General features: G+C 31.5%; 3 protein-coding genes across 4 annotated transcripts; all 3 read left to right on the top strand.

Moving 5' to 3' along the window:
• Nucleotides 1-2,377: 2,377 nt before the first annotated feature.
• LOC107362182 (uncharacterized) lies at nt 2,378-21,286 on the top strand. 2 transcript variants are annotated; one of them, XM_015929202.3, is made up of 5 exons: nt 2,378-3,041; nt 3,702-4,080; nt 4,626-4,732; nt 14,350-14,523; nt 19,595-21,286. In XM_015929202.3, exons 1-5 carry the CDS (start codon nt 2,840-2,842, stop codon nt 21,103-21,105), a joined length of 2,373 nt encoding a protein of 790 aa, XP_015784688.2. In that variant the 5' UTR covers nt 2,378-2,839; the 3' UTR covers nt 21,106-21,286. The 2 variants fall into 2 exon arrangements, with proteins under 2 accessions (XP_015784688.2, XP_025017046.2); XM_025161278.2 differs by lacking the exon at nt 14,350-14,523.
• Nucleotides 21,287-21,591: 305 nt separating this feature from the next.
• Nucleotides 21,592-23,751, top strand: LOC107362202 (peptidyl-alpha-hydroxyglycine alpha-amidating lyase 2). The gene is made up of 5 exons (XM_015929222.3): nt 21,592-22,031; nt 22,165-22,346; nt 22,532-22,648; nt 22,768-23,051; nt 23,176-23,751. The coding sequence occupies exons 1-5, from the start codon at nt 21,849-21,851 to the stop codon at nt 23,571-23,573; spliced, it is 1,164 nt and encodes a 387-aa protein (XP_015784708.2). The 5' UTR covers nt 21,592-21,848; the 3' UTR covers nt 23,574-23,751.
• A 463-nt stretch (nt 23,752-24,214) lies between these two features.
• COX5A (Cytochrome c oxidase subunit 5A) lies at nt 24,215-25,249 on the top strand. Its single transcript, XM_015929243.3, has 3 exons — nt 24,215-24,393; nt 24,498-24,612; nt 24,702-25,249. Exons 1-3 carry the CDS (start codon nt 24,321-24,323, stop codon nt 25,000-25,002), a joined length of 489 nt encoding a protein of 162 aa, XP_015784729.1. The 5' UTR covers nt 24,215-24,320; the 3' UTR covers nt 25,003-25,249.
• The last annotated feature ends 2,494 nt before the right edge of the window (nt 25,250-27,743 follow it).

The following is a 27,743-nucleotide window of genomic DNA, read 5'->3' as shown; positions in this document are numbered from 1 at the left end:
TTGGAGGGTTCGTTTTTTTGTCTACGAAATTGATCTTTTTTGATTCAAGAAACTTGATCACGTCTTTTTGATAGTGTGACGTGGCCAAATCAGGCCAAAACAAAACAGAGTAAACTTATAAAGTTTGTCACCTTACTTTTATGCCAGCCTTTATTTAAGCCTATTATATCTGGCCGTTTTAAATTTGACTTTTTTGACTCTTTGGATATTTTGAATTTGGTTGTTTAAGTTTGGCTATTTTGAGTGCCGCGCGTCTTTTTGAGTTCATGTGAACGAATGCTCTTAAATGACTCCGAAACTTTGTAAAACTTTGTCCTTCAATTAGACGTGAACAAGTATTCGTTCTAACTAAATACTATCTACCTAGCACGTCTAATTTGTTAGATATTGGATAAAACTTGAAGTGAATGCGACTGAAAACCCATATATCTTTGCAATATTTTATAGATTTCCTTGTGAATTCGTCGATATATTACGTATATCACGTATTACGTATTATTTTATTATGTTGATATGAAAGGAGTCTTGAGTCCTTTTTCGCCTTAGGAAAGCGGAGCGGTGAAACCATAGCTTGAGGAAACTTTACATGGACAAAGCAAGAGGATGATTTTACCATTACAATGAACAATCACTTTCAGGTCACTCTAAACTCTCAGAGGATTTATAAATGTGTATCAATTTCAATCTTTCTTGTCTCTATCAAACTGTATATTGAAAGCTAACCTTGTTCACTGTTAAATTATTATTTGCTTTATTTACTAGACTATGAATAGCAGACACAATGCTTTTCACAGCTTTACTAGCTTATCGTTTCTTAAATTCAATCAAGTGTGAACATGATCAAATTCACTTAGCTTTTTTTCACAAACTCTGAATCTATTATTAATAAGATGATGCTATCAAGCCATGAATTTATTGAATTATCTGATTCAATATTTTGCCTCATATTTTCTTGATAATGCCTATCAAATGCTTTGATACAACAAACTCAATCTCATTATTTTTCCATCTAACGGCTCTGGTAAATATTATTACACACCATTTTTGATTTAAACAAGTGTAATCATTGATCCAATTCAATTGTCACTCAAGAAACTGTTAATTTTTACTTTGACGAAGAAAGCAACCAAAAAAGTCTAATCTCAACTTCAATTATAATTGGAAATAATTCGAGCCTCGAAAGTTTTACACATTTCATGTTCAAACCAAATAAATTATCAATAAACTGTAACCTTAAATTGCGTGATCACTGAAGAGCAATAAATTTCAAACCAATCTAAATAAATTATCTCATTGTAACACTAATTGGTTCATTTCGGGCCAATAATTTCATCATATTATACCTTTAAACTAAGAATTAATCACTGATAGAATGGTTGATAAAATTCATCAATCGGCTTCACGATCATACTGATTCGATCAGCTAATATTCCTCCGACAAATAACATAAGCCAAAATTTTGCAGCTAACAATTGAGTCTCTTGATAGAGGTAAGAATGAGGAATAAAGATGATACAGGTTGAAGGAAACAACAGAATAATTGTTCAATGTTTTGATTCTTTCGTTGGTTCAGCTGTTTGCATGATGTTGGTGTGATTTATTGATGTAAAAGTTGACTATTTTTACTGATAAGATTTTTGACCAACTCCAAAAGGTTTCAGTCTCTTCAATACATCAACCAGGAATTGCTTTGCCACAACTAAACAGCTTCATTTGTTCCCATTCCTGGCCCATCATTGATGGAATCGGCAATGGCAAGTCAACTCTTTTTAACCTTTTCAATATTTTTCAATATATGCCTCCTGAATACATGATTTACATGATGCACTTGTGCTCATCTTTAACTAAAAGGTTAAAAAGGTTTCTAATTATAAATACGAAAACAAAAAATGAAGAGAATTGCTCTTGAACAAGCTAAGACAATCAAAATGATTGGTAAGGTTGAAAAGAGTAACATAGACAAATAAAAACATTATATGCTATCTGATATATTACATAAAACATTATCCTTTTTTTCATGTGAATACATTGAAAGGCTGGGAGTGAGATGTAAAAAATAGTTGAAGAGCTTCAATGGCTCTTCAATAATTAGTCTTGATTAGTCTATGTTATTAAACTAGCCAGAAAAAAAGCTAAGGGAAAGCTTTAACCTTTCCTCTCTAACAATTTTACTCATTTTCATGAAGATGGGTAAAGTCGAGTAAAATTCTGGTCTCTTAGCAACTTGTTGTATTGAAACAGAATCAGTAAATGAGAAAGTATTCCGTACAACATTGGTGAGGTGAAAGTGAGAATTGGAAAAGGTAAATATTAAACTGGGAATGCGCATTTAACTTACCATAGCAATTCAGTTTGGATATTTTTGCCTCTCAACTTCATCTCATGATTCAACACTGAACAGTGAACATCCAGATAAATTATTAACCAGGTAAAACTCAGCTAAAAGACGATGAGTGAAACAAAAGCAGCAACATAACAATTTGCAACAGTACCAACCATTGAAAACCGACACTGAACCAATCCTTCAAATTACATGTTTTGCAAAAGATGGACCAAAACCATAATCAAGTGCGGATTTATACTCAAAGATTATCTCATGATAAATTGACAATGTGAAAAAGTTGAGCAAATTAAATTGAAATTAAATTGAAACTAAAAGTGAAAACCAGAAAACCGTTAAAAACCAACAATTTAGCTTTTTTTGCTACGTTTGCCATCTCGTGTCCGTTTAAGGGGTTATATCCTTATCAGTATCTCTTGTAACCTGTGTAACTTTACCCGTTAGTCTGATGATCTCATATGATTGCATTTGTTGATCCATCTTGTTTTTCAACCAATTATGGGTGCTCTATCTAAATCCAAGATTCATCCAACATCGATACACTTGCAGGTCGAGGATAATTACAACAATCATAATTCATCTACACAAACAGTTAATCATCCAATCGCCAAGAGTAAAGTATTTTTCAAAGTAAATGGATGGACTCAACCTTTCCATGCACTTCAACTTCTTGCTTTCTTTTTCTTTTTCTTCTTTACTGGTAAGTAATTATTCCTCTTATTTTTACGACCATAATTTAGCTAAATCATTAAATAGTCATGAAGCAACCTCGTAGATTACCCAGAATTCAATTTAACAGTCTAAAAGTGGTAAAACAGAGAACCAAACGAACAATGTTGATACCGTTCTACACACAGTTGAAGATTGAAATTTTCCAGTCTTTCATTGTAATACATGGAGACATGTTTCTGTTTACTTGATTATAATTGATAAATGTTAAATTTTAATGTTAGCCACTTGAGAAGTAATTAATGTAATTGCCCAGTTTGCTTGAGCCACTTGTCTTTCATAATTTAATCATGCAAATCACTTGCCAACCTTGACATTTTGCTGTCTCTCGCCAAAAAGTTAACCGAGTTTCCTTTCAATAATTGCTGCTTCACTGACTTTGTATTACTATATTTAATAGACTGATTGCTTGAAATATCTGTTTGATGTCAAACCAAATTCATTTACCTAGACCGAGCATTGAACCACAAATCTGTGTGAAAACACAGATATTAGATACAATTTTAACATTAGATTTACTCTCTTTGTGTTTCTGGTCAAAACAATTACAAATCCCAACTACAATACAATACTAATCTTTTGATATTTTTCCTTCAATTCTAATTGTTTTTATTTTTCTCATTTCCAACAGGAATCTGTTTCTTTATCATATTTCCATTGCTTCCAACAAGTCACCTTCGTAACACAATTTACTCGATAGCTGGCCTTTTATTTGCAAGTCATCTAATTTTTTACCTGATTAACATTACAATCAATCCTGCTGATCCTGCTGTGATAGATAAATATAGAAGAGACAAAAATACAAAAACAAATGAACAAGCAAACCAAAAAGGTCCAGCAACATTTGACCGGTCCAAGCACAATCATGTCATTGAGAATCAATTTTGCTACATTTGCGAAGTAACCGTTGGATCAAGATCGAAACACTGTTCAGTCTGTAATAAATGTGTCTCTGATTTTGACCATCACTGTAAATGGCTCAATAACTGTGTTGGTGGAGCTAATTACAGGTAAATGCTATTAACTATTCAGACAAATGTGTTGACAAAAACCAGCAACATTAACATCAAACCTGAAAAACCCATTTTTGATGTCAATATTGTTATACTTTAATCCATTGTAGTCAGATTTTTTTCGACCAACAACAAGTCCATTCAATTTGTTCAATTCAACATTACCATGTCATTAAAAGACAATCAACTTTCACTATTGTTGCCGTCTGTTAATGTGTTCACTGTCACAATACCGTTATAGTGATGATGCTTACCTGCTAGAGGGAACAAAAAAATCTGACTACAAACCTTGACCTGAAAAAAAAGTATAATAGTAATATCAATGCTTTGCTCATTTATTTATGATAATAGTTTTCATTTATTGTCAATAATTCATGATCAAAAATCTATCAACTGATCAATAATGTTTGTCTGTAAATAGTTAACTGAAAACATCATTTTCCCATTCATTTGTTCAATATTTTAACTCATTTTTCTCTCCAATCCTTTCTTCCATCTACTCATCATCGGCCAATATTTACACTCAAACGATGACAATCCAGACTGTTTCTTGCCTGTGTTACAATTGCAATGCTTGGAGCCATCAGCATCTTTGGGTTAACGATAGTATTCACAATTGCCTATTTCAACAAATCAAGCTGGTTTTACGGTGAGCAATCAAAGATATTCATTTCAATATTCAAGACTTGAAACTGGGAATAATGCTGAAGATTGACTTATTATCCATTTGACTCTATCATTGCTCAATATCAGTATCATTACCAGAATCATCAGATTATAGATTTATTAATAGCTGAAAGAAATGAAAAGGATATTAAATTGTTAATTGGGTACAAAATTTGCCTTGAAAATGTTTCATTTTTCCTGCAATTTTTTCATTCAATTGATTTCCAATTTTATCCAATGTTTACCATCTTCACCTGACCTTAGCCTTTACCGATTGTCAGCAATAACAGTATTGATTAACCTTGAATAATGTAAATCATGCAAACCTCTGAATGTTAACTATTATTAACAATCATTAACAATGGCTACTATTTTTTGCGTGATTGACAAACATTCTTAACAATTCTTGAGAATCCCTTTTCTGTCAAGTCACACAGACGCAATTATGTTACCTTTTCCAGGAAGAGAAGAGCAATTTTAATCAACTGATTGAGAGTGATTAATTAGTGTAAAAGGTTAAAGCCAAAGAAAAGGGTAAATTAGGAAATTGTTAACAATCATGAAAATTAATTACAAATGATGATGTCAACATAATAATGGAAACCATTTTCTGGTTCAACTTTGCCTAAGGATAAAGCTGTTTATGCCTACTTGGTAGACAAAAACAGCTAAACAAGAAAACCCAAATTGTTCAATTATCCTAATCATAATTATTGATTTTACTTATGCAAACCTTGTTAAGTTGATTGAAGACTAAATTTCATTAAACTTCAACTCTCAAAACTGTTCAACAGTCAGTCTCACTTGTCAAGTTTAAGAAAATTATTAATAGAATCAAAAGGCTTAATTAAATGTTCAAGTTTACTGAATGGTAATTTAGTGAATAGATTAGCAAAATTAAGTCTCAAATCCTTTAATCTACTCTTGAACTTACATTGTCCAAATTGACGGTAGCTGTAACCAGGTAACAACACTGAGAATCGAGTTGACAAAAGCTGAGTTAATTGAGATAATTCATTTGCTTCTGTAAACATCAATTTCTGTATCTCATTGAATAAACATATTTAAAGCCTTTATTTATCTTTCCAATTGCAGCAAACTCAGGGTAAAAGCTTTACCATGTTACACAGGCGATGAACAAAAAAAACATAACAAATTGATAAATTGAGTGAAATGTTTAGGTAAATATACAAGTGATAATCTTGAATTGAACTTTTGTTTTCTGTTTCAACAGTTTAAAATGTTTCAATACAATTTAATGTAATCATTGTTATTGGCAAAAAAGTAATTCTTTCATTGTGGTTAGATTAAGGAAGTAAAATGATTTAAAATAATGAATTGAAATGAATGTTATTTTAATGATAATGAGCTGAATGAAAGTGAATTTGAAAGAAAAGGTTTTTTTCTTGGAATGATTGGATTGAATGAAATGAATTGATTGAAATGCTTTCCAATTTTTGCAATTTTCATCTTTTCTTAAACAAATTGTTTATATTTTCATCTCACGTTTAATCGTTGTCAAGACAATTTACTAAGTGAGAGGAAAAGTAAAGTTCAATATCTTCATCTTTACCAACGTTTTCTCCATTTTACTCTGTACCAATTTGAGATAAAATTCAGACAGTTTTAGCCTGAAGCTGATTCAAAATCATTTTGTCCAACAAGACTGGATAATCTGAAGTGGTCAAAATTGCATCTGAAAAGTCAATGGAAAAACATTGAAATATATTTCAATTTTTTACTTTTTCTGTGTTAAGATAGTAAAATATTTGATAACAATATAATGCAACATGATAAACAACTTGAAATGCCCATTGAAAGATAAATCTGGTTATTATACAAACAATGGATAGAGTATTATGAAAATACACGCTTCTGGCTCATTGGTATTATTTGAAGCAGATCAAGCATAACTAAAATTATTGATCGAGACAGAGAAAATATCAAATCTAAATGAAAATAAACAGCTAGTTCAGACGATCGCTAGAAACAAAGCTGATGAATTTGAATAAACTGTTAAATGTTTAAATTAATGAAATGCATAAGCAAATCGAGGCCAAGAATCGTTGATAAGATGAAAAAAATTCGTTCACCCGTGCGCATCAAGCATTTTTAGGAGAAAATCAGTTTCAAATCTCTAACTATTAAGGTCACTCGAAACAACACGACTAACTGAAAATCGAAGTGATCTTTTGTAAGAAAATGAAAATTTTATTTCACAAAATAAGTGCATTTTCTGGTTGCTCATTAAAAGTTACAAGATCACCATGACCTTATACTGTATGAGCATAAATTGAGATTGGAAATCGAGCTCCGTTGACAAGGCTGATAGTGAAGATATATTGTGATCCAAACTCTGAAGCATCTGTGGTGATTTAGGGTATGGTGAAGGGTTGAATTTTCGTTGTCTAAGGACACCACAAACCGCATTAATGGTAAACTCGAAACCACAGGAACCGGAAAGGATATAATCATCAGGATGTCCATAGTCTTTGCAAGTAAGATCTGATTGCCCAAATGCATACTTCTTGTCCATATCAGCTGACCCTCCGGCCCATCCTCGGTTGTAGCATTTTACGGTTTCACCGCGGCATCGATGTCCCCGCCGCTATCGTCAGACCTTTGTGCATTTACCTTTCTGTAAAGTAAGCACTTACAAATCCTTTAGTTCTATTGGATCTGATTTTGAAAAAACTTGTTCAATTAATAACAAGACGAAAAAAGATAATGAAAGTTTCATCTTGACTACTGACGAAAATCGTTCGTGAGTTATTCAAAACGAAAAAAACGTTGAGTACAATAGTCTAAAAATATTATGAGGATACTTCAGTAAAGATGACCACAACGAGGGCTCTCTTGGTAATATCTCATTGCTAGTTTGTGAAACACCTTCTTAAGCCCTTTAAAAGGCCTTAAAAACCTTGACATTGTATTCTCTTGACGCTTGACCCTTAGAATAAACCCGTTTTGACCTTTAGTTTATGTTTTATTGTTTTAGTAAATAAACCGGTTTTTGCCCTTAACATTGGCGACACGGCAGGATGTTAAGGGCAAATCGAGGTCTCTCTTAGAAATCTCTTGAAAATGAAATGGATTACATGAAAATCAATCACAAAAATAGACACATTTGACAAAATTATCAAACAAAGGAGTTTTTTTTATTTTAATCAAGGAATACAAAGATTTCTACAGAACGATGGAGTCTTTATAGGTCCGTAGCCTTCTTTTTTCGACCCAGAGTACCTAATTTATTTCCAATCCTGGAATCTACATCCGGGACGCACTCAGTTTTACCACGAGCGATACAGTCCTTTTCATGTCGGTACTGATTTTTCTTGGCCGAGTATTGCCTACTACACCATCGACACCGGTATGGACAAGGTTTGCTATCAGGCCAACTGGCAGGATCCTCACAATCGATAAGTTTTTCCAGTCTTTATTTCCTTGGGGTAAATCATGTGGCAATTTTTACACTTCGAAGGATGTACCAAGAAATTGGCCCTTTGAAGTTCCACTCGCAAGTATTTGTCGGTTCTTGGTATACCCGGCAAATACACTTCTTTCACGGCACCACTATAGTCCAAACTATCTCTTCCGACGCGGTAAAGGTGTTACTACTTTCATTTTCGGCAGTTTCTTCATCACCATTATCAGGTTCTATGTATGGACCTTTTCTCAGATTCTTCGATTTTGAAGACTTTGCTGCTTTCTGGAGACCCAATCCCGAAGGTTCATTAATATTGACCACCTTTTCAATAGTTGTAATTAATCCCACGGTTTGTGATAAGATTTTTCAAACGCGAACGAGTTTGTGGTCGAGCATTAAGGTTTACAAACGTACCCATGACCGCGCAAACAAAACAACCCTTTTTACCTGTTTTATTGTTTTAGTAAATAAACAGGTTTTTGCCCTTAACAATATATCATTTCATGACTTTGAATTTTTCACTTTTGTGTGAAGTCAAAAGGTAGTAGTATAGCCATAGATAGTAGCCATTCATAATAGTTCGAATATTTTTAGTTCAAATAACTTTAACTCAAACTCTTGTGAAATAAAAGCACACAGATCAATATTCGTGCTAGGTACTCATTTCTGAGCGATCATTTCTGTTTTCTTGTGTTGTGAAAGAGGGTACTCTTTATATGAAGATGTTTCGGTAAAATGAAAATTATCTGGACATTACTAACGCATGATGAAGATCAGAATTTTCAATCAATTCTGTTCATTCAATCCACGAAAAGAACCTTTTCTTCCATGGACTTTCATTTAGCTAATTATCATTAAGATAACATTCATTTCAATTCATTATTTTCCTATTTAAATCATTTTACTTCCTTAATCTTACCACATTGAGAGTATTACTTTTTTGCTGATAACAATGATTATATCGAGATTTAATTTTATGGATTTAACAACATCTTTTAATCTCGAGGTTTCTCACTGAATAATTCATCATTTTATTCAACCCGTTAACAGATTGATTCACAGAATGAAAAGATAATTACAAAGAAAAATTTTTGTTTCCTTTTTTTACTCCAAGTTTGGTGCAAAAAAATGTCATGAAAATGCAATTTACTTTAACCAGAATATTTCCCTCAAAAAGTACCTTTTGTATCATTTAATAGACAAAAGATTGAAATTGAAAGAAACTTTTTTCACCCAACAATTTTCATGAATTAACTCGCTTGAAACAACACTTGATAACAATTTATGTTAGCAAAAATGAATCTATGGAGAGATTCAATAAATTTGATTATTTCCTGTATTAAATATATGCTTTTACAGACTTCATTAGCAGACCTCGTTATTATTTAAGTTTATCATTCAAAACAATATTTTCACTCCCAGCCTGGTTACTATGGATTTTGCTTAAACTACTAAAATCTGTTAATGTAAAGTTTTAATCAAGGTAAAGAAGCAGTCAGTAAAGAGAGAGAGAAAACTCTGAAAGAAAAGGTGAATCAATGGGAAAATTAAATTCATTGTTGGGCGGTCAGTTCAATGGATTTTATTGATTTTTCACTGTGACTTTCATCCAGACAGGAATCAATCATTCAGGCCAAAGACTTGTATCGACAATTCATCACTCATTCAATCACAATTTTTTAGTGAATGTTTTCAAACGAGGAAAAAGCTAAATGAAACAATTTCCTCTTTGAAAGGTTCATGAGCTTCACTTTTCAATAAAGGGCTACAATTGTTGGTTAATTAATTTTGTACCGATTTTGATTAAAAGATGATGAAATTATCCATTTCATTTTTCTTTTACCAAAAGGTCAACCATTGACTTTGTACACTTTCATCAAAACCAGTGTAACCCAAAAACACAGAAAACCAGAAAATTCAATTTTAAAATTAAAAGCTTTTCCAATTGAACAAATGGAATTATGAAAAGAGGAAAAACCTTTTTGATTGAAAAAAAGCTCAAACTCGATTCCAGTGATTTACAATTGCTTGATATTGTTAATAGTTGATAGTCTAAATTGATTTCCAAGTTGGTTAATAAGTTAATCAACGAGAAATTGTTTCAAACATCACAAATGGAATCAATTTTTTCTTTCGTTTCTTCCCTGTTGACCAATGGCTCAACAAAAGTCTATAAAATCTGCTTACTTTGGGTTTATATTTTGGCCTCTTGATAGCCTTCACTTGATCCAGTTTTCTTGATTGTAAATGGTCTTGAATTTAATCTTGCTGTAAACCAGACTTGACCCAATCTTGTCTTTAGATCCAAGAGTGTGTATGGTTGACAAAAAAATAAGGAAAAGGGAAAAGCTGGACAAAGGAAAGTTTCTCTTGTTCTCACATTGTTCATGTTCAATGGGCATCAATTTGTTGACACTTTTTCTCTGCCTATTTAGCTGGACCATTATCAGGGATAAAACTTCATCGATTGCAACTTTCATCATTATTTCACCATAAACTTGACTTTTCTCACTTTCAATTTACATAGACTTTTCTTATTGAGCCAATAACAGTTGACCATAACACTTTTAATTCTCGCCTTTCCCATTGATTGATGAGAAAAGATTGACCAAAGAATCGACATTAAATTTCCAGCTCAACATCTTTTACAACTCATGTTTACTTTGATAATTATATTTCCAACTCAATATTTAACCTTTCATCTAATATTTGCAGTGAAAACCGATAACATTTAACCTTTATTGATATCCAACACTTGAAATGTATGAGTTACAGGAAACTTGAAAACATCAATTTCTCACAATTTCATCTTATATCCTTTATCCATAAATAAGTTGAACCTATTCCCGACCAATTGATTGTATTCATTGATTCTCAGATTGATTAGATTTACAGCAATTCCAACCAATATTGGTTTGAACAGGAAAAGCAAAAGACGTTAAAAACAAACAAGGAAACATTATCAATATTAAACTTATGAGACGTTCAGTGTTATAATAACCAGAAAAGTCGAAACATGAGAAAAGAAGAAAACAAAGCAAATCTCTTTACTGGTCAATGTACATGGTTAACCAACCTAATGAAGGAAATGTCCAGTTTTTGTTAATCGAATTGGAAAAAAGAGAAAAAAAAGTTAAACTCGAATTGAGATAATTGATTATGTTCGGTTACAGGGAAAGAGTGAAAAGTTAATGGATAAAAGGTGAAAATGGACAATGAAAATTAACCCAAAATTGTGGTCAAAAGATGAATTACTTGTTATCAATCAATAATTGTTGAAACACAAAAACAGGTTTAAAAGCAAAAGTTATTAATACATTTATTGAATTCACCTTTTGCCATGAATGAGACTGAAAACCTGGAAAACACGAAACAAAAATGAATGGAAAGTTTAATGAAAAAAGTGATTCTCTTTCATCCATCAATATGAACGATTGATGATAACCATTGGCAATTGTCAAGACAATGAATCAATTGGATAAAAGTATATCTGGAAATGGGCAAAATTTCAATGAATTATTCACGTAAAGATGAAAAGTGAAAAGATTTTCATTGTTGATTGAAAAATGTTTGACAAAACAAGAAACATTTTCGGGTTGAACACACACCAAAAACATGTTGATAAGATGTTAACAGATAATCTAAATCATCTTGACATTATCATTTTACAAGGTAAAGTAAAATGTAACTTTATTTGTTTTACGAAGTGAAAAAAGAGGCAAAAACTTTTTCCTTGTTCATCTTAATCAATTCCTCGATTCATCTTGATTTATCGATTGAACTTTGTTTTTCTTTTCGAAAAGGGAAGCAGCCAAAAAAAGAAGTCAAATTTCCTCTTTTTCTTCGCTCAAATTTTCTCTTTTTACTGTTCAGTTGAAAAGTTCTTGTTTCAAATCAATACAATTTTCAGTCTCTATTTTAACCGTTTATCTTGTATTATTAGGAAGAAATGAAAACGAAGAGAAAAACTTTTTTTTCTCTCTGCAAAAGAAAAGTTCGAATTCAATTTCATTTAGTTTGCTGTAAAAGTGTCAAATCGTTTTCTTACCTTTTATTTTTACTCCAATCATCTTAATCATCATGTTCATCTCTTGCATTTATCATGAATGCTTTCCATCATTTTCCCTTTTCCTTTACCCTATCATCAGCCTTTTAAGCAGGAAAAGTGAAAAAATGTTTTAATGTTTGGTTTGATTTAAATGTGATAACAATTTTGATATTTAAAATGAGTTCATCTTCCAACATTCAATTTTCATGAACCAACTTTGAAATGTTTGCTTTAGTTTCCTCAACATTTCAACCCTATTCTTCACTTCTCAATACTCATTTTGCACTCTTATTTGCTCTTCATTATCTTTCGACTAACATTCAACTTTCCATTATTTCCTTACTCTAGTTATTCATTCAATTTCAAGGTAGATCTAATGTTTATCCTCATGAGGTTATTATCATGAAGAAACAATTTATACATTTTTCTCTTCTTCTTTTTTTTTGTTTCAATTTCATCAAAAAATGTTAGACAGTTGTGAGATTTTCTGACTTATTTGATAAACATTAAATGCATTTGATATTCAATTTGAGCTTTTTTTAAATCCATTTCTGACTGACAATGATTACAATGATTTAGCTTTCAGTTTCAGTTTTTGGCTCATGTAAATGTTATAAATTAATCTTCTAATCGCCAATTGAGCTTGAATCACGTTGCGTCTGTTTTTGATCTGCATATCGATGAGAGTTGAATGTATTGCCATGAATATGAAACAATTTTCAAGGTAAAATGTTGCTTAAATGATTGCTTTTCATTTTAATGTTTTCCTCAACTTGTCTCAACTTGTCTAAGCTTGTCTGAAACTTGGATAGATTACAATTGGGTTTGTTTATCTTGCAATTTTCTGCTTTTTTTCATTCACTTTTTTATCTCCAATAAGACTTGGAATTGGCATGGAAAAGGAAAAAAGTATTATCTTTCATTTTTCCCAGGCTTTTATTACCTGAAATGAAAGGTTATCATCTGATCTTGTCACGTTTCACAAACGTTTCACTGGTTCAGCTTATCCAAGTTTCCTAATCATTTCATATTAGACTCGTCTTATGATTAATAAACTGAAAAAAGGTCAATATAATCAATTAAATAAGCTTATTAAAATAGAAATGAAAAAATGTTTCATTGGAACATTGATTCGTTGAAGAAACAAAAACATTCATAACTTGGTATTGACATTGAAAATAGTTTTATAACATTTCTCATGATTTAAGGATAAATAGTCAGTCTAATTTTGATTTTATTAAATCAAAGTTTTTCCAATTTCAATCTCACCTTTTGAATTCCAAAAGGTTTATTATGAAAAGTCGAAAGAATTTGAAAAATAATTCTAAACTTGGAAGAACAATATTTCCATAATTGGATAGTTTCTCACCTTGATTTCATGAAAAGAGGAAAAATTCATTTCTTTTTATCCAATTGCATTACTTTTCATGAGATTCCATTGAATGTGACTTAATGAATTGACAAGAAATTTCACCAATTTTCTAATTCAATTATGAAGCCAAGCAAAGCACAGAATTTGTCATGAAAATTTAGCCTCAAAATTATTTGCCGATTATTTCATTACTCAACCCTGAACATTGAATCATGAAATAAATCATTTATTAACGACAAAATCAGCAAGAAAAAAAATGTTGCTCAAAAGATCATAAATATTAAAATGAGTGAAGACAAGCAACTCAATTAATAAAGCAAACACGGTAAAAAAAGAGGAAGAAAAAGCTTGCAATGCAATCAGCAAATTAATCTAATAATCACCTTTAGCCAATTCCTCGATTCTGGTGTTTTCTTTGTAAACTGATGAACATTATCAACGGTTAATTAACTAATTACAAAAGCATAACTTGAACAATCAACTTTCCCATATTAGTTACAATAGCAACAGCAAAAGACAACCTTTTTATTAATAATAATGGATACAAAAGAAGAGGTTCAACAAAAAGTGAAACAATAAGAGACAACAAAAAGTCATCTCAAGCATACAAGCAAAACAACCTGAAAGAGTCCAACATTTCCAGTCAACATTTGACTAAACCCATTGCCAACCTCCCAGCCTCACTCCCAGTCTCGAGTCTCAACTTTTCCAATCAACACCAAAAATACTAATCAACGCTCATTCTCATTACAGACGATGCGATCTGGGAAAACGATTTCATCACAAATGGTCTTCTTCGTGCCTACATAACCAATCCATCATCGAGTTATCCATCAATATGGATATCTATTATCATATTGACATGTATTTTATCATTAATAACAGGCATTTTGCTTCTCCATCTTCTTTGCTTCCACATTTTTCTCAGTAAGTACTTTTTTCTCATGAATTTCGCATTCATACCCATGAAGGATAACACTGATAGAAGTGATAATAATACAACACAATTGGGATTAAGGCTTATCTTTTTTTTCTCATTCAATTACAATCTATCATTTACCGTTTCAGTAACTTAGTATTTTTTTTCTTGCAATCTTTCATTTACAATCTTTCTCGATGAGTTTTTGATTCTAATGTTCAAGATTTCGTTTTTACTAACAAATTGATCATCAAATGCAACTTAATCGAGATTATCATTAATCTTTATTTTGTCTTAATTTTCCAATATTTATTCGACATTTTGCTCACCATTTTTTCCATCAACATTATCATTCCAATTATATTGAGACTTTCATCAAAGTACAATTTAAATTGTTATTGATTAGTTTTTCAATATTAATCTTTATCATTAATCTTTATGTAAATGGTTGGTTGAAGTTTCCATCATTATAAATACTAAACAAGTGTAAATGGGTTTCAAATGCGCTGTTAAAGAAGCTTAAATAATGATAATAAAAGGAAACAATTTGATGATTTAATGGCAGCTTAATTGTGTTAATCTTTAATGAGTTTCCAATTTTACCAGTTAAATTGCTAATTAATTGTTCGTTAAAGTCGTCATTTCATCAAATTGAGCGAGTAAATTGCAACAGTTTAACAAAGTTATCAAAGCCAAAAGTCAACAGATAATCACAAGATTAAAGTAATTAAACCAAACCTGATCTCGTCATTAGAATGCATTGATCAACAGTTTGTCATTAGTAAATCAATTAATTACATCAAGTCTTTACATTACATCTGATTTGTTTAATAAAAACGTTAAAATTTCGAGCTTTAATAAGCAAGAAAAAAAGCACCCAAAAAGCAACTTTGGGTTACAAATAAACCAATTTTGGTTCAATTGTAATATACCTTTAATGGTTCAAGATTAACTAAGGTAAAATTGTTTATCACAGTAAAACATGCCTGAAAGTAATGCATTATTATTAGAAATAATAGAAGTTATTTTGAGACGAAAAGCAAATTCCTACTCATGTCAGTTACCAGGGAGAAATGAGCGATTCAGTTTCATCTGTTTTTCTGAATGCTCAACGGTGATGAGGGAAAGGAATAACCTTCTGTTTTTTCCTTCTCAACCCATTTTCCCCTGAATATTTAGCAAATCAAATCAGTCTGATTTTCAACTGATTCAGCTGAATCGATAGTAAAATCATTTAAAAATTGGAAACAAGGAATGAAGAGAAAAACGATGAAAATCAATATTACATTGTATATCATTTTTTCCTCTCTTCATGTTCATCTTCTTCTGTATCTTCAACTTATCCTTTCCCATGTGCATCATGGCCATCATCAGCATCGTTACAATGAAAGCTTAGGTAATCAGTTTATATTTATAAAGGCAAAAATAATGATAAAAAATAATTTACAAATGATAACAATGAAAAGATGAAAAAAGTGATTCAACTTACAATGAACATTTGGTTGGTTTACAAAGACGCAAGTTTGTATAATGATAAATCCTTTTTCTTGGTCTATTCATTGAATTATAAAATGTGATTTGATTTGTAGATTGTATTGTAAAGCAAAACTATTACAATCAGATAAATGAACACAAGGATAATCAGGGAAAAATTGAATCTTGTCTCTATTGTATCTTTTTTTGTATATTAAAAGATTGAACAAAGTCGCTTCCTTCATTCCCAATAACAATGGTTTTCATCTGTTGTAATGCATTGACAGTGACCATGTTTAACATTTACCAATCAATCGGATGTTTCAATTGTTGTCCAACAATTGGAATTACAGTTTTTCATTTTCTCTAATTTAATCAATTAACTCTGATTAAAGCTTTTAATTGTGCACAAAATGGGAAAACATTTCATCTGCATTTTACTCTACCATCATCATCATTTTATCCTTTCATTACCATTTTTGTTTACCAAGGCAAGACTCGTTCAACCAAGATAACCATTAGCATTTGCATATAAATACATGTTCACTTTAACTGTAATCACTGATTTACAGAAATCAACTTTCACTAAATGCTCGACAATCTCTGAACCTTGACTTAATTACAAGCTCAATCCGTTGACCATTTACAATGGTCTCAGAGTCTGACATTTGTTTGGCCATGATTTGTGTCAGTTTTTGGTCAAGATTTAGAGATCAGTTGAAAACATTTTTTGCTGTTTGTTTAAAAATGGAAATGCTATTTTCAATTTAAGATTGGTTAATATTGAAAGTTGTAAAGCATTTTCATGTTGTTTATTTACCGAACAAGTAAATTGAATAATTTAAAGATTCAATGGTTGATAGATGAGTAAAAGTGTAACATGATTCATGATTTATTCTTACTGGTTACCATGTAAATCCTCGTGAGATTTGGGTGAACAAGCAAAGGTCAGCTAACTATTGTTGAACCTTTGCTATATGTAAGAATATCATTTGTATTATCGATTTGAACACATTTTTTGTTTGCTTTACAATCACATTCAATTGAATTACAGTTTAAAATTTCATCAAATTTGATTAACTTGAAATTGATAAATTGATTGAAAAGCAAATTTGTTCAATTGAAATCAATGTTATTCAACCATTTTTGTCTCTTTATATTACATTTGAAACATTTCTTTCCACCAAGTTTGACCATTTTACTGGATTTGATTGAAGTAGCAATTTATAGTTAATCATGAAATGAATAAATAATCAAGTAAACTTGTTTTTTGCCCATTAATATGGTTGACCATAAGACCATACAAATTGATTCAAATTGTAAACATTGAGATGTTACAATTAAAATGTCCTTTTATTGACACGCAAAAGGCAGCTTAAACTCATCTTTATACATGATTAGATGGCAATTAAATTGAAATTATTGAATAACCAGCTAACCAAACAAATGAATGTTCATCAATATTTATCTTGATCATAATGAAACCCAATCAAAGTAAACATTGGAAACGTTTAAACCATTTAAGTGTAAATGTTAATCAATTGGCTTCGTAATAAATTATATCATGATGGTCAACATGATTATTTGACATTAATCTACTCAATTACATTATAATGTAAAACAGATTGCTTTTTGTAAAGGTTAATCGTTCTTGATATCAATTGTGATCAAAAGACAATGTTTACATTCGTATCCAATTTACTTTCGTACGATAATCTTGAGGTTGTATATCATGGTAATTATGATCAACTGATCCAAGTCTTAATGATTAGTTGAGCTCAAGATTAACACATCACTTAAATTGGAAAATTACAGTTGATTGTATTAAAGATGGTATTATGAGAATCCTGAAATTGGTATCTCTTTTAATCGTAAATTATTGTTGCTTTAATTAACTGGTTTCTGTAACAAATCATGGTTTAATTGAACTGCTTTCTGTTGTTGGCTTTAAGACAGTTTTTATAAGTTGATGGAGGGCTGAAATGTTTCATGATAATAACAGGCCTGATCAAATTGTCTGCATCTTGCTTTGTTATTGGCTAGGATTGAGAATAAGTTTATTGACATTGGTCAATATCCATATTTATTTTGAAATAAAATCACATGTAACATGATAATAATATCAATAAATTAATATAATATTTGATATAATAACTTTTCCACAGGTTAAGTGGTTAGATTGAGAAAACATGAAATCAAATGTCAGGTTAAACTGGTCAATTGAGGGAAACGTCAAGTACATATTGGTCCAAAATCGTCCATTTACTTGTCACATAATAATAGAGTTACTCTATAAAAATGGTCAAGAAAGGATAAAAAAAGTATTTTGAGAAGGAAAATTAATGTAGATACATTTCATGAAACAGTCTATAAGGCTTTAAGAAAATAATATAAAGTCTTGTAGACTGTTTCATGCAATTCTGAACACAGTTCACATTGTACTTGAATATCAAAGTTGTTTTAGATTAGTTATTGGAAAGATTTGGTAACAGGGAAAACGATCTTTAAGCTGTCTTAAACAAGTAACCTGTCTATCGTAATGAAACATGAGTTAATCGACAAAGTTTACAGACCATTTGAATATGTTTGTTACAAAACTAAACTTTCAAAAGTAACATCTCGACTTTGCACAGTAACTATCGGAATCAGTTTTATGTAAAGGTTGAACTTGGTGGGATCCTCAGGTATCTCAGGGACTTATCTAATAACTCTCTATTGAATAAGAATTTTGATCTGATTTTTAGCGATTCATACTCAACTCAGTATGAGCTTTTGATTGATATATGGTTCATCACATCTGAAAGGTCGGTCTGACTATTGGCCTTTGGTTAAAGTTGAACTCAACAATCAACCACTAGATGTAGACAGTGAGAAGTGATATTGAAATAAAGATTCAAAAAATTACTTTTATTGTTTAGAATGGTTTTGTTGATTGAAAAAAGATTATTTGTTAGTTTGGTTTATATTTCCAATTTGTGAGTGGTTCAGGATATAATCTATTAGCTGTTTTCATTCTACTCAATTCTCCGATAATGGAAATTTTCCAGCATACATTGTTTACTTATGGTAAATTTAATATTTTGTAATATAAAACCCATTTTTATGTTTTTGATTCAACTTTGAATTTACTTTTGGATTGGAGGTTTCAATTTATCTTTGATACATTTTGTTAATAGCAGTTGTTTCATTTGTTTGTGTTTAGTTTAAATACAATAAGCGGAAAGAGCAATCATTTCCGATAAAAATTTTGACAAAAGTTCAATTCAAACCCTGAAAATGAGCTAATTAACTGTCAGCTATTAAATTAAGAGTTGAGATTTGGTGCGTCTGTAGTGACATTTTTCTTGCAATTTTTTCAGTTTAGCCACAGTTTTGACACAAAATTTAGTCCATTCTGTATATCAAATAGATTGTGTATATTAATAAGTGCAACCTTTTCTGTTTTCAAGTGATTGAATTAACGGTTTTGTTAATTTAATTGCGTATTATCAAGATTGCTATTGTTGCTGTTATTCGTGTGATTGTGTTTCTTCTCTATATTTCTTTTCCTTGATCGATTTTCAGCTAATGTTTCTTTTTTGTATTTTGTTTTCCTTCTTATATTAGATTGTATTGGCCTTTCAACTTATGAGTTTATTGTTTCTCGTCGTCAAACCAAAGACCTGGAGTTGGAAAACAAAACATCATTGATTTCATCTTCTTTGTCTAAACTCAACCTATCTTCCGGATCAATTCAATTTACACGATGGTTCCGTTGGTGTTGTCATGAGCAAAATGATGAGAAAACCCAAAAAGTGACAGTAAATGGTTCAACACCAGTTTTAAATTCAAGTAGTTCTGACTCCAAATCTACCAAATCCAATGCTACCAGTGAAACAACCATTGTCTCAACCAAAAGTCATGTTAACCAGAACTTGTTGACTGGAAGTTATCAGATGAATGGTTCATCGTTATTTGAAAGGTTAACCTCTGCTTCAGCAGCCTGGAATCTACAACAAAATCAATTAAACAAACAAAATGGTTCACTGTTAAAGGAGCCAAAAGTAGAGTCACTGGATGACAATTGTAACAATATAAACACAGATTTATACATCAAATCAATACACAATCAAAGATCATCAATGTTGAGAAATTCATGGTTAAATAGTCATCGTTCATTTGAGGAATCACACGGTGAAGTCTACCTTGGTAGTCCTGAAAGGAGATTTTGGGAATCACTGAGGACAAATATACTTCCAGCCAATGGATTACCGTACAATCAATTAGCTTTAAACAATGCCAAAAATAGTATTGAATCTAATAGCGAACAATCAACGCACAATTCAAATGTAAATTCAATTGAAAACATTCCTCATTACCAGATACCGTCCAAAGAGATTCATGTCCACCAAGACAACACGAATGTCAACAAATTCAAAGATATTAGTCCATTGGATTCAAATGACAAACTGTCCTACTCATTACAACCAACTGAACCCATTTTCACGCCAATTCATTTTCGGAGCAACTTGATCAATGGCCGAACAAGTAGATTATCATTTGTACCCAAGTTGATTGATTCACCAACAGTATTACCAGCATCGACTACCTCTGATGTTTCCATTATTAACACAGCTGCTAATAATGCCACAGCTAATTTAATTTCAAATCTACCATCAACTAATCAACTCGAGTCTGGAAATGACAAAGCAACTGCTGTTATTAACTATTCTAGTCGACAATCTAATCCAAAACTTATGATCAAATCAAAATCAGTTGACCAACACTCGGAATCAATGCTTAATGGTCGACAGTCAACACAGCCTGACATTTTAGCTGGAATCGAGCGTTCATTGCAATCTTCATCGATTGATAGTTTGCGGGAAAATTTACGAAATCAATTGTTGAATGAAAACAAAGGCAAATATTTTCCTAGAAGAGCAACAATTGATGAAATTAAACCAGTCAACAATCAAAATGACCATGATTGCCATATTTCAAGGGACAACCATGATCTTTCAAATGTTGACCCAAAATTTAAAGTTTCCTCGGAAGACAATCAAACATCTGTTTTAACCATACACAATAGTCAACTAAAACGAATCCAATCAAACGTCGAAATATCTAGTCAATTCTAAGTTGATTACCAAATGCTTTATTTGGTAAATTAAAAGTACAACTTGTATTTTTGCCAATCAAACAAGATACATATATAAATATATTTACTTTATGTAATATCATCAATCATTTTTCCATTTCCATTTGTATCAATTGTGATATATAAAAAAATCAAATGAAAATAAAGACAATTTTCTGTTTACCAACAATTTACAAATCATCTTTTGCATTCATTTACTTTTGAACATATTTTCACTTCATTTAACTGACGTTATAAAATAAGATATTGTAGTAATCAAATTTTGATTGAATTTGAGAATCGAATCAATGACCAGTTAACCTTAAATCTTTCAAATCTCAACTGAATTCAGAAGCAACTATTCATATATTCAATTTTACTTAGCGCAAGTTCAATGATGAAAATGTTCAGATCAATAAAATACATGGTTACCAGGATAGATACCAAATACCCTTTGGTTGAATTTATCTTCCTACACAAATTCATCTTTTGACTATCATATTAAAACATATTGAATCGTTTCACAGAATATCCAATGTGATTTCACTTTGATAATAATTTTAATTTGTTGTGTGAACAAGTTAAATATCAACATAATCATCAGATAATACAAATAAATGTTTACCGCATAATATACTCGTTGTTAGTGTATTTTGGTAAAAGCTTCATTAAAATTCACAAATATAGCTTCGTAGTAATCAACTATAGCTACAATTAGAGTTACCAGAAACAAATCAAACTGATATGGTCAATCAAAGTGGTAACATATTGATCTCACTACTGTTATTTGGCTGTTTAATTGCTAATTTAATCAAACCAAGTGAAGGAGCTTATTATGGGTACAACCAGAACCTTCAAGATCTTGTTGATAATGAGGATCTCATTGGAGGCTATGAAGCAGGCATTTTGTCCCAAAAATCGTTACAGGTAAGTTTATCCACAGTCTCTTTATTTGAATAATTTAATCTATCCTGGTTAGAAATGGATACTGATTTGTTCTGGAAGTATTGCCAAAAATTATTGTGATTCCTTTTTCATGTATTAACTCTTTTATTGGTAGGAAATTGGTAACTTAAGAGATGATAACTCTGCTTGGGAACCTGAATTTCCGAGGTTAACTGAAGATTCTGATTGGCTTAAGCATGATTTCCTTAATAATCTGGGTCAAGTTGCCGGAATTTCTTCTCATAAAAATGATACACTTTATATTTTCCACCGAGGTAATCATATTTGGGATCACAGGTAACTATAAACCAAACTAATTTAATGGATAAACATTGCAGCTATTATAATAACAAAGAGTAATACTCTTTAACTATAAATCACTTGAATCACTTAGTGCATCATCTAGTGACCATAATTATTATTAATGTGCACTTATAAACAAAACACATTTTCCTTTGTTTATTTTGACTTGTGATTAACAGAACATTTGATTTAAATGAACATTACAAACACATCGGCAATGGACCAATTCCAAATGATACTGTAGTTGTTGTTGATACCAAGACTGGTAAAGTTATCAAATCATGGGGAGCTAATAAGTAAGTTATTTTTTTAGTGCTATTTTATTCTTTCCGTTATGAGTTTGTGATTATAACATGACTTATAATTAAATTGATCCCTTCAATATTCATCAGATATCTTGAATTTTTTGTTTCAGATTTTACTTGCCCCATGGTATTAGTTTGGATAAAGAAGGAAATATTTGGTTAACAGATGTTGCTTTGCAACAAGTGTTTCGATTTAAAAAGGATGATCTCGATAAACCAGACTTGATTTTGGGTCAACCCTTTCAACCAGGCCATGATTTCCATCACTTTTGTCTCCCCACCGATGTTGCTGTAGCCTCATCTGGGTTAGTTTATATCAGCGATGGATACTGTAATCGAAGGATCTTAATCGTATCTCCATCAGGAACAGTTCTTGATGAAATTGGAATTAAAGGTTAGTAACAACATTTTAGAGGATTATTAGCTGAGGATTTTTTCACAGTTTTAGCGTCACACTTATAATTTTATTTAAATTTCCGATTTCACATTCCAATAACTAATTTATTCTTTTCATACAGATAACTTGTTTATACCACATAGTTTGGTTCTTTTGGAAGAGGAGAACTTGATTTGTGTGGCTGATCGTGAAAATCGTCGTATTTTGTGTTATACTGCAGGACTTGATGATCGATCAAGGCCGGGAATTCTTACTTTCAATGTTAATCATCCGAGATTAAATCGTGTCTTTGCTGTTGATCATGTTGGTGATGTATTATTTGCTCTAAGCGTCCCAGATGATGAATCTCAATCTGAAGGAGTCACTCTTGATTTGGCTACAGAAAGAATTATAGATACGTGGAAACCAGCTTCAGGATTTGGTCAACCACATGATATAACTGTATCATTAGATAAAAAGAGTCTATTTGTCAGCGATATTGACCCTAAAAGTCCCAAGATTTATAAATTTAATATGTGACTCGTTTAAATTTGAAACGAAATGAAATCAGCTAAAATTGTCAAATTGTTTTATTGTCGTTTTTGATTTCAATTGAGTTTATCTTTACTTATAAATTGGCCCATTCAAATCTTGTCAGTATCAAAATGATTGGATATGAAACAAAATTATAAATAAATGCGTATTTTTTTGGTTATAACTTACTTGCATTTTTCTTCGTAATGTAAAACATATCTACAGGTTGGCAATCCACAAAGTAGTGAATAGAACGGTGCTTGACTCTTGATTCACCAAGGGTTCTTCATCCTTATACCAAGAAACTTTAATCTTGCAGGATTACTTTCGATGTGAATTACATTAATTTAAGTCGCACAGTTGATCCTATTGGTTTGGAGTAATTTGATAAGGGCTCCAATGCACGAAGGGAATGTTCCCTACCACTATCAAGTGATGTGGTTGATGAAGCTAAATCCGTTTGAGTACCTATTTAAATTAATTTAAAATAACATAATCAACAAATAACATATTCATAATGCATGAGAATGATCTTACTCTTTGGTTTTACCCTTCATTCAATGCTTTGGTTAATAAATCAAAAAATCGCGGTCCCACTGGTTTCTATCGATAGGTGGCACTGTAATCAAAATCTTTTACAGTAATTTGAAATATTTATCAATTTTGACTTGTCCTAAGTTGATTCCTTTTACTTGTTTTTGGACTATTTTAATTCGCTTTAATTGAGTTGGTCTATTTAACTGGGAGATAAATATGTTCAGGAAGCTATTGACCATTGCAAGTCAGCCAATCAGGCCAAGGGTTTCTTCCCTTTTGCATCAGACAAGTAAGTAAACATGTCCTTGAGATTGCCCTTATGAATTGTATCGGTAACCTTATTAACTGTTTGTTTTTATTGTTATTACAATTGTATTTTATCATTTTATTCAGGATTTTTGGCAAATCAAAAGCCTGCTGAAAGTGCATCAGTCATCTATAAGCCGCCTCATGATGTCCATGAAACAGATGAAGAATTTGATAATAGATATTACCAATATTTTTCTAGGTGAGACATGTGTATTTACTTTGTCCTTTGCTTTAAAATTTCATTCTTTATTTTGCTAACCTGTATATTTTTCACATTTATATCTTTAGGCCTGACATAGATGGATGGGAAATCCGAAAAGCATTAAACGAACTTATGGGTATGGATCTTATACCTGAACCCAGGATTATTGAAGCAGCATTCAGAGCCTGTCGACGAGTGAATGACCATTCACTATGTGTACGATACTTAGAAGCTGTTAAATGGAAGGCAGACAACCACGATAAAGACATCTACCCATACTTGCTCCAGGAATTGAAACCAGTTATGGAAGAACTCGGTATCAGTAGCCCAGCTGATCTTGGTTATGATAAACCTGAATTAGCTTTACGCAATCCAGATTTTTACTAAAAAAGATCGCAATTACTCATGCTGCGTTTAATTGCTCACTTGATTCGAAGAAACAAAAAAAAACAAATTGTCAATTTTTAGTAACACTGGATAGTGTTTCCGAGGTAGTTGCATGAAATTGTCATGGCAATTGTGTTAATTATCCACGAGACATTACAATGTATTAAAATCGGTCATGAATTGTTAAATAAGAATTATAATTCAGTTAGTAAACAATAAAATCATTAATCAATTACTTCCCATTAAATGTAAAGCAATCGATTCTGAATCAATGCTATGTTAAATGCTTTGCTATAAATTTTTATTGTGTAAGTAAAGGTGACCCAGCATCTTTATTTTGTCGCACATTCGTTGTTAATCCGTAATGTTGAGATAATGAAGATGATGAATGCGGCGATGATGACGATGTTGGTGATTGAATCAGATGATGGTGAAGATTTTGATTATTATTAGACATGTTTCTTGCTTCTCTTCCATCTCCTCCGATTCCTCCTGATGTTGAACGAGATCCTAAAGTTAATGTTGATTGTGAAGTTGCTCGTGTTGACGACGCTGTTGATGTTGATGATTATGATTATGATTATGATGATGAGGTAGAGTTGAGCCCATTAAATTAATACCAGAATGAATCCACCAACACCATTTCGACTTGATTGTAAATTTGATATTGAAGATTCACTTTGACGTCCAGAATTAAATTGTGGACCAGAAGATTTAGATCGAGGTTTACGTCGAAGGCAACATAAAGCTAATAAAAGTATAAACAGGACTAGGGCACCAAGACTTGGAACAACAATGTAAACCCAAAAATTGTCAACTGTAAATAAAATAAAAAATGGATAAATATTAAAACAATGTTGTTAAAGTAGTGTTATAAATGAAATTCAAGTACTCATGAAATGAATAGTGAATATGTTATGATAGGAACAAGATAAAATATTGAAACCGGATTCAATCAATCTTCAGTGCATAATCCAAATGCAACTAAAGAATCAAGCAATCATTTTTTGAATGTACCAAGGTTGAGATTCCATTCCACCAGGATTTCGACAATAATTATGTCCACCAATAAGCTCAGGATAATCAGCAGTCTTATAAAAAACTTGTTGATGCCAAGGAGCACAATCAACTCCAGTTGCTGTTCGTGATGTAGTTCCTCGATAATTTTCACCATTATCTTGATAACATGTATCATCTAGTAAATAATCAATAAATTCCTTGCAGTGAAACCATTCTCAACTAATTCTTGATAAACTTTATCCTGAATATCAGGATTAGCGGCAAGATTGAACATAGTCCATGCCATAGAACCAGCAGTAGTCTCATTTCCTGCAAAGAGCGCACTATTTGTCTCTTCAAGAACATCCATAACAGTAAACTCGAAATTACTCTTGCCTGACTGACTTAATAAATGTAAATCAATTAGACAATCAAGTAAACTGAACCGAACTTTTAGGTTATAAACTGGCTCGCCAATTATATTCACTCGATTATGGGCGACTTTGGATATTGTTTGAAAATAGTTTGCCAGTGTAGCATAATGATAACCTGGAGCTAATAGCTTACGTCGACCTTTCCATATTACTGGTGTTACATTATTGCTATTACTGGCCATATGTGGCTATCGAAGAAATGTTAATCATAGTTATGTTAATCAGCATGACTATGCTTATGCTCTAGCTGACCTGAATGATAGAAAGGTCTTCGTTTGACAATAGACAACTCATTCAAGTGCGAGTGTTCTTTGCAATGTTTTTTCAGCATAGTAAAATTTACGGCACAGATAATTGCTCCGAAAGTCTGCTAGCTGACATGTACCTTATGCGAACGCATGCTTAACACATTTAACGATTGACTAGCTATAGCAATGCATATGAAATAAACTTACCAGCAAAATACTGTGATCTGTTATAATGACAATAGGAAACCAGGAGACCCAAAAGACCATCAAACCATTTCCATGAAGAAAACTTTCCATTTTATCGACACAGCTTTTCAACCCTTCAGTTAAATGCAGATTTAAAATATTATTACATAAATGCATAAATAAAATTTACAACTAATTTTCCGCAGAAACCTTTGCACAAGTTGAACGTTAAATCAAGATTTGCAATAACTTGCCAATCGATAAAACTAGGAAACAAAAACTTCTTCATAAAGGACTATGAACGAAAGATACAATTAAAAAGTTAAGATTTGCAATTCGCTGGTCTCTAGCAGTAATTTAGTGCTAATAGCTAATTTCTGTCATCAATAGTTTTCGAGAAAATTGAGGTCGAAGTTTAAACTTCGATCGTATTTTATTCAATTATGAAAGCGAATTTTTATGTGAAACTCATTATCCATATGTCAATTTTGATAGACAACCAGAAAATGAACTCTATTTGGACAATAAAATTTTCTGTTCGAAATAAAAAAGATTAGTTCGATTTTCAGTTAAACTGGCCGCATTCAGTAATTGGTAGAGTTAGAGTGCTCAAACTTATAATTCGTGCTTAAACATTTACCCTCAACATCAGAGCTTGCAAAAGTTTTACATGGCATCAATAGTTCGCTTGATTTTGGCCATCTGTTTAAAATCTTCGAGCCTCGATATTTCGAGAATGACAGCACCCACAGCCATCATTTTATGACTAAACAGCAGATTTTATTATGGGCTATAACATGATTTCACTAAATACCAAGGAAAATTTGAACTGATTAGTTAATTAGTGAATCTTCTTCAATGACATCATAAGATT

This window comes from Tetranychus urticae, chromosome 2, assembly GCF_039701765.1.
Source record: "Tetranychus urticae isolate SD_2017Ah chromosome 2, NJAU_TeUrti_SD_1.0, whole genome shotgun sequence".
Lineage (NCBI taxonomy): Eukaryota > Metazoa > Arthropoda > Arachnida > Trombidiformes > Tetranychidae > Tetranychus > Tetranychus urticae.
Note: the sequence above shows the minus strand (reverse complement) of the source record. Positions and strands in the feature narration are given on the sequence as shown.

What these genes read in the sequence shown, in the direction of transcription:
- LOC107362182 (XM_015929202.3), top strand. Translation starts at nt 2,840, where the DNA reads ATGGGTGCTCTATCTAAATCCAAGATTCATCCAACATCGATACACTTG. An exon ending in GTTGGTGGAGCTAATTACAG is followed by an intron (nt 4,081 to 4,625) that starts GTAAATGCTATT and finishes ATGACAATCCAG; the next exon opens with ACTGTTTCTTGCCTGTGTTA. An exon ending in TTGCTTCCACATTTTTCTCA is followed by an intron (nt 14,524 to 19,594) that starts GTAAGTACTTTT and finishes TTCTTATATTAG; the next exon opens with ATTGTATTGGCCTTTCAACT.
- LOC107362202 (XM_015929222.3), top strand. Translation starts at nt 21,849, where the DNA reads ATGGTCAATCAAAGTGGTAACATATTGATCTCACTACTGTTATTTGGC. An exon ending in TGTCCCAAAAATCGTTACAG is followed by an intron (nt 22,032 to 22,164) that starts GTAAGTTTATCC and finishes TTTTATTGGTAG; the next exon opens with GAAATTGGTAACTTAAGAGA. An exon ending in TGATGAAATTGGAATTAAAG is followed by an intron (nt 23,052 to 23,175) that starts GTTAGTAACAAC and finishes CTTTTCATACAG; the next exon opens with ATAACTTGTTTATACCACAT.
- COX5A (XM_015929243.3), top strand. Translation starts at nt 24,321, where the DNA reads ATGTTCAGGAAGCTATTGACCATTGCAAGTCAGCCAATCAGGCCAAGG. An exon ending in TTCCCTTTTGCATCAGACAA is followed by an intron (nt 24,394 to 24,497) that starts GTAAGTAAACAT and finishes CATTTTATTCAG; the next exon opens with GATTTTTGGCAAATCAAAAG. An exon ending in TATTACCAATATTTTTCTAG is followed by an intron (nt 24,613 to 24,701) that starts GTGAGACATGTG and finishes TTATATCTTTAG; the next exon opens with GCCTGACATAGATGGATGGG.